A 10,375-nucleotide genomic window follows, 5' to 3' on the forward strand; every position below is an offset into this window, starting at 1 on the left:
GAGAAAGTGGTTTTTTTCCTTCATTAAGAGCTCTACCGCCTGAATAATCATTAAGTTACCATAATTCACTTTCCCCCCTCCCCCTCAGTGAAAATACAAGTAGACCTACATGTCCATAAATAAAATGAAGCAATCGGTATCTGCTTGGTTTTAGGCAAGGTCTCAGGCTCAGCAGTTGGTGCTGGGATTTCAGGAGGGAGGGAGGGAAACCCAACGCTGGGCTGTGGGCATTTAAAGGTACACTTGCCTCCCCTCCAACTGCCTTGTCCCCGTTTAGATCTCAGCTTTACAAAGCATTTAACACCACTTTAAGTTAATGGTCTTTTTATTGGAAAAAAAAAACAAACTAGCATTTACAACTTGGAATGGACGTAAATTGTAATTTCTTGAACAGCAATGTTGATGGTTGTGCTGAAGTCCACAGCCACAGCCTACTCTGCTGGCTCCAAGTCATGGTTCAGAAGGTTTTAAAAACAGAGAGTCCAAAGATGCTCCCTTGATAAAGGTTTGTTTTTAAAAATTTGTATGAATGGTGATAGCCTGACACCCACTCCGCTCTAGCACAATGCAGACAATGCTAAACCAACACACATGGGCATGCCACCAGGGTGTGTCATGGTCACGACAGGTAGGGGCATGGGGAAGTTACAAGAGGGCCAACCTGCTAGTGGGGCTATGCCTGGACAGCTTATCTTCCATAGCATCCTGAGGTAAACCAATCTTAAATGTCTGTTTTCAGTAAACCAGCTATGACAATTTATGGTAACAAACTGAACTAGAACCCCTTTGAGTAGGCTTTGAATTTGTTTTTTTGTTTTTCATTTTTAATACAAACGCCTGACTGTGCTCATCTGTCAAGCTGCATGCATGAAAAACTGGCCAGCCCAAACAGTGTATTAACCATGAGCGGACGGACCTGCCAGGTGTCCACTAAGTGCTTCCTTATCATTAAGGTAGGACAAGTATTTATATCGGAAAACTGATGTAGCTTGATCTTTAGGGGACAGGACCACCAATCAATACATGCAGATTTTTTTTGTGTGTGGACAGAAGGTACTCTTGACATTCAGTTTTGCTATATAGAAACAGAATGAGTAAATGAATTTTTTTCTTTTTTTTTGCAAGAGGTAAGTAAAAGATCAATTTGATTCTTCTAGAGGGGGGAAAAAGGAGTTGAAAGTAGGTCTTCATTTTGCAGTCATCATCTGTACGAATTCTGAAAAGACAAATAATCATAACTTTCGGTTATCTTCAAAAGCAGCTTTAATGAACATAACATCTCTACTCTGCATAAGGAAAAAAAAAAAAAATCTAGTTCAAGTAGCTAACTTGTTTATAGATCCTAAAGGGAAAACTTAAAAACTAAGCTAAGGAAACTTGGTGTGTTACCTTCGTAGTTGACTTGTCCATCTCCATCAATATCTGCTTCTCTGATCATTTCATCTACTTCTTCATCTGTTAGTTTTTCTCCTAAGTTTGTCATGACGTGACGTAGTTCTGCAGCACTGATGTAACCATTGCCATCCTGTGAACATTCAGCAACTGTTACTGGTAGGGACTCATAGTGGTTCGGTGTGGGCAAGTAGGCCTTTGACTTAATTAAGCCCCTCAAGTTACTGCCAACTGTGTGTATCGACAATTCTCCATCTCCAGTTCCCACTTCTACCTACTAAACACATGCAGTCAGCCAATGCAGACACTGCAGGGGCTTTTGAAAAGCAAACAGAAATTGAAAGTCACAATCAAGAAACTTGGTTCAAAATTTCTCTACTATTTATTATGTTTACTCTCATCTGATAAGGTTACTACTACAATAAGTCAGGATATCTGAAAATGAGATTACAGAGGCTCAGGCAGTTAGGTAAGTGTTCCAACTAGAACAGAACGGTAAAGCCTTTACAAATGACAGCCAGAAAGCCATATTTAAGTACAGTCTGCAATGCAGACGCAGGGTTACCTTGTCAAAGACTCGGAATGCCTCGCGGATTTCTTCTTCACTGTCTGTATCTTTCATTTTTCTAGCCATCATAGTCAAAAATTCTGGGAAATCAATGGTGCCATTACCTCAAATAAAAAAACAAAAGCTCATGTAAAATAAGTGCTCCAGTGACGCTACCCTGGAGTGATAGTTTTAGAACCACTTTATAGAACAGTAAGCATTTGCTAGGACAAACTGGTAAATTGTTTCATTACGTTGAGCCCTCTTAGGTTTAAACTATTCAAATACTTCACAAGGCAATTTCATGTGATTCACATAATTCAAACCAGTGATCAGTGCCCAGGATAGCATTTAATGATGCAAAGGAAACTGCGCATACAGACTCTTGGCCACTGAAGGTTTTGTACAGTTCAAGAGGAAAAAAAGCCCATAGCAGTGCAAGCTGAATCTTTCTACTCCCAAGGGAGGCACCTGAGTTTGCCTTCCCCAGAGTTAGGGAGGTCACTTGGATCTAGCTCTGCCTGCACTAGCGATGCTGGTGAAGGTCCATAATTGGGCCACCAGGAGAACACAATGTTTTTAGGAAAGAAAAGCATTATGAGCGGGAAAAAAGTTGACTTTGTTATGCCAGGGACCATAAAGTGTTGCAAAGTCTTCTCCAGGAGGCATTTCTCAGCCACATTATAGTAAGTCACCTAATCATTTTCTCCCCAACTCAGTATCTTTGTTTCCCATTAAGGGCAAGGCTCAAAAGTGTTTTCTCAGCTCAGACTATTAACATTCAGGAAACTTTGTCAGAAGAATCTGTTCTATGGCCAGTATTCCAAACAACTCTTCCTTTAAAACCAACAGCTCGATGAACACCCCAGAGACAAGTCACCAGATCAACAGTGTTACTTGAACTAAACAGAAACAAAAATTAAATTAGAAGAAAAGAGTCTTACGTTAAGTCACTCATTTTCACCAGTACCTTTAAATCAAAATAATAATTCAGAGATTCCTTCAAATCTATTTAGCCTCCAAAATTTTTAAGCATTATTGACATTCGCAGAAGACAAAATTATTTGAAATGCTCTTACAGCCACACAGCGATGTCCTTAGGCATCGTATTTATTCATTGTGAGTACCAGATTCTATAGCTTGAGACAACTTTCCCCACCTTGTTCCATAAAACCCGAGGGCCTAATACACTTTGCCGGTCCCCAAGCACAGTTTCCCCGGGGCTTACACAAAACATGAGAAAGCCACCCCACGTTCCCAGATGGCTGATCACCCTTAGCAGTCAAACGAGACGGAACTATGAAAAACCTCTTTTTCCAAATTACTAAGGATGAAAACAGTCTTTAGAAGTAGTTCAAATGGGGTAAAACCATTGTTAAAGAGCTGACCCAAAACCCCTGCTTCTAAATGTATATGACCAGAGAAGTTTAATTCCATTTTATCACCTTCTGATACCATATTTTTAAATGGCTACTATTATGCCAACCATCAAGAAAGTAGTCTAGATCCAAATTGTTTATTCCTACCTCTTTTCAAAATTTACTAATGTTCTACAATGTTTGTAGATTTGATTAATTTACTTCAGTTTATTAAATAAATTAAAATTATTAATTTAATTGATATTATTTCCAAAAAACGTGTTTTCTTTGGGGGGGGGAAGTGATCAAAAACAACTTACTGATAGAAGTGCCCAATAAAAGGTCTACTGTCCACTGTTCTGGAGTCCAGAGGAACGAACAACCAAATGGTGACCAACTGCTGGAGGGGTTACTGCTTGTCCCTCCTGGCTCCACATCTTTCTACTAGCTTCTATAAATCTACTACTCCCTACAATCATCATGCACCCCACCTCCAAGCCTCAATGATCCTCAAAATCCTCTTCAATAAACAAACTGACAAGGCTTCTCTGATGGCGCAGTGGTTGAGAGTCCGCCTGCCGATGCAGGGGACACAGGTTCGTGCCCCGGTCCGGGAAGATCCCACATGCCGCGGAGCGGCTGGGCCCGTGAGCCACGGCCGCTGAGTCTGCGCATCCGGAGCCCGTGCTCAGCAACAGGAGAGGCCACAGCAGTGAGAGGCCCGCGTACCGCCGTTAACATCTGAGAATGCTCTTCCCCCACCTCACTTGGGTTTTTTCTCCTCTTAGAGACAATAAGCTTTTTTAAAAGGTCTACGGCTATTTATTTTTTTACTTTCCCCATAGGACGCAGTGCAGACTCATGGGCCAGCTGATAAAAGACTGAGCTGTAGGTCATGGCGAGTGGAAAAGAACAATACTGTGATCCGATCCAGGAAATATTCTAGACAGTGAGCAGGGCAAAAGGCAGGCCCATCATCTTCTGTTTTAATTGTCAGTGGCTGTAAGGAAACCACAGAAAGGATCTTTGCACATGTGCCTTTATCTGGGGACCTGAAAGACAATCTTTAATATGTCTGAACTTGAATTACACAACGCTGGCATTCATTCATAGTTCTAAAGCCCTTACCATCAGCGTCCACTTCGTTGATCATATCCTGCAATTCGGCTTCTGTTGGGTTCTGACCCAGTGACCTCATGACAGTTCCAAGTTCCTTTGTTGTGATGGTGCCATCGCCATCTTTGTCAAATAGGGAGAAAGCTTCCTTGAATTCTGAAAACAAAAGTTTACCTTTTAGAATGAATGTCTTCACCCAACCCAGCCACAGCACGCCCTTTCCTTAACTTGCCAAAGCAAGCCATCCAAGTTGTGCAAGTTAAGAGAAACTGCCTGCTCTTTATCTGCTGAAACAAAGATCACAGCAGTTCTGTTGGATTGGCCTTCACACAGTAGTCCACAGACAAACGTCATTCCTGGTAACCAGTTCCATAAAGCCACAATATTCTCACATAAAGAAGGCTAAGCTTCAACACACTTAATTTAGTCCTAAGTCCAATCTGACAAGTGAAGATTGGTCCACATGTTCCTTCATGGTCCCTTCCTGTTAAATTTCTATAGCCACAAGAACTCCCTGTTTCACAGCCATAGGAAGAGGTGGTTACCAGAAATGTACAATCCCACATAACCAGTGTGTTCTCTCTACATGGCATTCAGAGTATTTCAAAGGCATTCCTTAAGTACATCTAAACTAAATCATTCCCTAAACTAAACTAAGTACATCTAAACTAAATCATTCCCTAAACTAAACTAAGTACATCTAAACTAAATCATTCCCTAAACTAAACCAAGTACATCTAAACTAAATCATTCCCTAAACTAAACCAAGTACATCTAAACTAAATCATTCCCTAAACTAAACTAAGTACATCTAAACTAAATCATTCCCTAAACTAAACTAAGTACATCTAAACTAAATCATTCCCTAAACTAAACTAAGTACATCTAAACTAAATCATTCCCTAAACTAAACTAAGTACATCTAAACTAAATCATTCCCTAAACTAAACTAAGTACATCTAAACTAAATCATTCCCTAAACTAAAAAAAAAAAAAAAAAAAAAAAAAAAAAGTCCTCCAGGGAATATTAAAAGCTAAAATCTAAACTAAATCATTCCCTTCCCAATTATTACAGTGGTCCTGACACTTATTTCCCATTTAGAATAGCAAGTACAAGCTTTCATGGTGAATTACTAAAAGACCTGTGGCATAAGAATTCTAAACTACATTTTTGCTACATTTTTGTAGCAGGCTTTTGCTACATTTTGTAGCAGGCTCCATGCAATCTCATTATATACAAAGCCTGGCACACCTTGAAGCATAGTCAAATACTCCAGAGTATAATAAGTGGGTATTCTTAGTTCTACTTCCTTTCTCATTATCTCCAAAATGCTGACAAGGAGTAACACTTGACCTAAATATCTCTGCTTATTGTCTTCATTTAAATAAATTCTTAGAAAACTGCTCAGACTATAGGGGGAGGGGACAGAGGAGTCACCAGAACTGAGTCTGCCTAGTTCCAGTCTACTGAAACTCCCTGAAGTCATCAACTTACCAGCAATCTGTTCTTCAGTCAGCTGATCAGCCTACATAGAAAAAGAAAAGGTTATAATTCAATCCACCAGAGTTTGATCGAGGTCAACATGGTTTTTCCAATTACACTTTTAATAGTGATCTTTCAAAAATCAATCTCAAAAAAAAATCAGCTGTTTGAAAACTTCAGCCAAGTCATTTAATAAAAACAATTAGAATAAAGGGAACCCTTTACGCTATTTTAAAAACAAGGATGGCAAAGGAAGTGACAACATCTCATTTCGGGTTTTCTTCTCTGGGCCTATGGCTATACGCTCTGCAGTCTAACTAGGAAGGGTCAGTTCATAGTTTGAAAAATGGCACCTCTAGTGGCAAAAGGCCCACTGCATCGGCTGCAGGGGCAGGCTCTGAGAAAGAAGAGCGCCACCTACTGCACCAGGGATGCCACAGTCCCCACTTCCATCCAAGAAGGGACCCAGCCTGCTGCTGCTGTCACCGCAGCCAGGATTGGGTCCAGGGGCAGACTTTTAGTGCACCTTGCGCATTGCTGCAGGCACTCCAAATCTCCAAACTGGCGTTACATAATGTCATTGGGTTGGATTAGCAGGCTTTTATATCTATTTTATGAGATACAATTCAATGGAAAAAAATATACAGCAATGGGTTATCCTACCAACTTCATTTCCATGTAACAAGTGCTTTCCAACCATTTAAATTAGGCAGCTATTTGTTAAAAGCCTAACATTTAGAACAGCTAAATGCCCTTGGTCAAATTATCCTGATTCAGGAGCCAGGAAAAAATGGAACTGTCCTACAGCTGAGCTGTTAGAAAACTGCAAAAATTAAGTACAAAGAAACGACATAATAATTATGAGACTGTGCCCTCCCTTTTTTGGAGAGGAACTATTAACTTTGTTAGAGAATATTTACCTATTTTATGGATGACGTAAGAGCTGCTCATAATAGAAATACTTGACTAGAGGTGGTAACGGCCACGAAGGTAATTCTCACTTGCATTATTTGGCCTCGGCAACACTGAACCTGTGCCTCCAGCCAGGGGAATTCGAGATCTCAAGGAGAGCTAATATGTATTTTTATATTAATGAAGGACGCCTAATGAAGCCAGTTCCAGAATAAGTCCTATTAGAAAGCTGACGGCATTAAGTTTATTCTAACTCATAAGAGAAAACTTTCACAATAGGAATGATGTTCCAATATACTGATTTATATCAGACACTTATGTTTTCAAATTAGAACTGGGTCTTCCTTCCTTTCTAACCCAGACATAGCACGTTGGTCTTCTTTATACCGAATGAAGGAGACACGATGATTTACGTAATGCCAGGGCAACGTCTGTCTTGCACAACAGGAAGTGCTGCCACACCTCGCAAGAGAAGCTGTCACCTCACCGTGGAGACAGTCTCACCTCGCCGCAAAATCTCGCATTAGAGTGGTTATCGAGAGCATCAGCCTTCCTCGACAAAGAAATACACGCCGACCACCGGACCGCGCTGGCCTTGGGGGCGAAGGTGCGCTGAACCTGCCGGGAGCCACCTCCCCACCCCGCCAAGCCAGAAAACGCTGTGGGTGATGTCAGCCCTGCCCGCCGAGAGAGGAAAGGGGCTATGGAAAACACCCAGCGAGGCGCACAGCCGCATCTGGCAATCTAGAGGCTGCAGAGAAAGCGGAAACGTGGAGGGCATCTCCCTTCGGACTGGGAAGTGGCTCGAGGCGGAGAAAACGCCGGGCGAGGGGCCGGGCAGGGGAGCGGGCCCCGAGTGCAGGCGGGTTCAAGAGGGCGCTGCCCTCCCAGGCCAGGGAGACCCCCCACTCCCACCCCCAACCCCAGCCCCCGGCGGCGCGGCAGGCGGAGGCCCAGTCCGTCCCGCGCCCCCCCCCCGCTTCTGCTCCTCGAGGCGGCGAGCCCGCCGCGCCGCCACCGCCTCCCGGAGCAGAAACTTTGCGTCTCTGCTGGAAGCCGAGCCGCGCGCCAGCTCCCTCCTCCCCCGCCTGTCCCCCGCCCCAATTAGCGCAAGCCGAGCGCCTCCCTCGGGAAGGGACCTCCTGGTGTACCGAGGCTCACGCACGCCTTTACTGCCGCACAGGGTGGGGGGCTGCAGGGGGGCGAACCCAGGAGACACGAGCCCCGGCCACACCGCAGGGCCCCGCCCGGGTGCAGGGCGGCCGGCCCGCCGCTTCCGCCCTCTCCGCCCCCCACCCCGCGCCTTCCTGCCCCCACCCCACCCTTCCCCGGCTCCTTCCTTCCCAGCCCACGCCCGCGCCGCGCCCCCCGGGAGGGAGGAGGAAAGAGCGCCGGGAGAGAGCGCCTAGCGGGGACAGCAGTATTGGGGGAAGGCTGACGGCGCCCCCCACATCCCGGCAGGAGCAACGTGCGCCACCGGCTCACTCCGGCCCATTCATTCTCCGCTGCCCGCCCGCCCTGCTGCCTGCGATCCAGGGTCTAGTGCCCGGCCCCGCCCGGCTCCCCCGCCCCCCGGGGCAGAGGCGAAGCGCTGCGGGCAGCCCGGGTGCGGCGCGCTGGATGCAGTGGTGCGGACTGGGGGAGGGGGGTGGATGCAGATGGCTCCGATTCAGCTGGGGCCAGAGCCCCTGCCCGCGGACAGCCCACGGCCAAGCCCAGCTCCAAGACGCACCAAAATTTAAATGAGGATCCCTGGACCCTAGAGGAAACCGAGATGCAAATCCGGAATGCATCCTAAACCGCACCTGCTGCGTAACACCCAGAAAAGAAAAAAACCCAACAAAGAAAAGAAAAAGAGGAGAAAAAAATAGGCTGAACTAAAAATTGGGGAAGAAATCATGGGCCGGCAGCTGCTACGCCGGCGTTTGCCACTCCCGACCTACCATGGTGCGAGCGAACGGAGGAAGAGCAGAGAGAACAAGGGTGGCTGCACCTGCGCCGGGGCTGTGACCGCAGGGGTGCCTCTGCTACTACTGCTGCTGCTGCTGCTGCTAAGGCGCTGTGAGCGCTCAGCGATATGCCACGGCCACCGCCACCACCGCCGCCGCCGCCGCCCAACTGCGAAAAACAGCTCCGCGTCCGCGAGACTCCGAGCACCACTGTCGAAATGGGAGTCTGCGCTCCGCAATATATATACGACGCTCGGTATCCCTCCGCCTCAGCCGCGGCCGCCTCGTTCTGAGCTGCGCTGCCAGGGCCGGGCCTTGGCCACTCGGCCCCGCCCCCAGGCGCGCCCGGCCTCCCGCCGGCCCCTGCGCGCCAGCCGCGGCGGGCCGGGGCTGGAGACCCACACGCGAAGGGTTAGGGGAGAGGCGCAGGGTCACGGGACAGGTGCGGCGAAGAGTCCCCGGAGATGCCCACCGGGGCCGGGGCGAGGACAGAACGTCAGCATAGCCCCGACTTGGGGCGGCCCTGGGCTTCAGAAGCCCAAGGCCCCTCACCCCAGCCCCACCTGTGGGCCCCCCTCCTACCCCCACCTCACATCTCCTACCGCTCCGCTGGGGCACCCGGGTGCCCCTGGCCTCGTCGTCCCCAGCTGGCCGCCTCCGTTGGGGAGCTGCGGGCGGTCCTAGGGTAGGGGGCGGCCGCGGGCAGCTGGGGACAGAGGAATTGACCGCTCTCTTTCTGCTGCCGGGGAGAGGGGTCTGGAAGGGGAAAGGCAGTGTGCCTCGTGCAAGAAATTGGTCAGACGTTTGCTTTTGAAAATTTGAAGTAATATCAGAGACAAATTAATATATGCTCAGTTGCTAAATCTGTGCCGTGTTCATATGCTTAGCCAGTCTTATTTTAATGTTTTTACGTTTCCACTGAATTTTTTTTTTTTATGCCTGAATAATCTCCCTCTCCTACTGTTTGGTTCTCTTTTTCCTGTGGAAAATACTATTCATCCTGACCCCAGTCTTACTGAAATTAATGTATCTGTGCATCTTCTATAGACTTTAAAACACATGCTTTGATTTTGTTTGTTTGGTTTTGGTTTTTTTGTTAATTACCTGGTCCTGAGAGAGATCAGATCTTTACTCATACACCCGTACAAACAAAGAAGGAGAAAAATAGATACATAGAATCCCCTAGATTAGAGCTAGAACACACAGCTGACTGACTCTTCTATGGAGCTAGACCATTCTTTAATGTACAATCTTAATTATATGCTTTTTCAAGTAGTATTTTAATCTTTAAATTTACTAATGTTTTCAATTTTCTGTATACCAGAGAAAGGAAAGTACCAGTTGTAAATTTGAAGCCCAGAACTTTGTAAAAATATTGACAAAATGCTGCAGTTTCTTTTTTGGCCAAGGCAGAGCACAGAATTTGATCTTTTGTTTACAGGGCCTGAGCAACAGTTGCAAGTTATCATTTGCTTACTGTTTCAGAGAATGTGGCAAAGTGTGCGATTGACAAGCTCTGCTTGAAAGGGCTTTGCTTGGTTATGTTTGTTTCTGGCTTTGACAAAGTCTGCAGAAAGATGTTTTAAAACAATGGAAAATGTTCGGGCACATTGTAGAT

General features: G+C 46.1%; 1 protein-coding gene across 2 annotated transcripts; it reads right to left on the minus strand.

The window, feature by feature from the left end:
- Positions 1-307: 307 nt before the first annotated feature.
- CALM1 (calmodulin 1) lies at positions 308-8,969 on the minus strand. Of its 2 annotated transcripts, XM_007471887.1 has the most exons (7): positions 8,752-8,858; positions 6,898-6,999; positions 5,909-5,939; positions 4,426-4,569; positions 1,958-2,064; positions 1,390-1,525; positions 308-1,216 (listed from the first exon to the last, which is right to left on the minus strand). In XM_007471887.1, exons 2-7 carry the CDS (start codon positions 6,901-6,903, stop codon positions 1,188-1,190), a joined length of 453 nt encoding a protein of 150 aa, XP_007471949.1. In that variant the 5' UTR covers positions 6,904-6,999; positions 8,752-8,858; the 3' UTR covers positions 308-1,187. The 2 variants fall into 2 exon arrangements, with proteins under 2 accessions (XP_007471949.1, XP_007471950.1); XM_007471888.1 differs by lacking the exon at positions 6,898-6,999 and having other exon boundaries at positions 8,752-8,969.
- Between the last annotated feature and the right edge of the window lie 1,406 nt (positions 8,970-10,375).

This window comes from Lipotes vexillifer, unplaced genomic scaffold, assembly GCF_000442215.2.
Source record: "Lipotes vexillifer unplaced genomic scaffold, Lipotes_vexillifer_v1.1 scaffold751, whole genome shotgun sequence".
NCBI lineage: Eukaryota > Metazoa > Chordata > Mammalia > Artiodactyla > Lipotidae > Lipotes > Lipotes vexillifer.

Bases quoted from the DNA above. Each gene is read 5' to 3' on its own strand.
- CALM1 (XM_007471887.1), bottom strand. The intron at 2,065-4,425 runs GTAAGGGCTTTA...TTTTTATTTGAG, and splicing joins CAACGAAGTGGACGCTGATG to GTAATGGCACCATTGATTTC. The intron at 1,217-1,389 runs GTAACACACCAA...TTGTCTTTTCAG, and splicing joins TGGACAAGTCAACTACGAAG to AATTCGTACAGATGATGACT.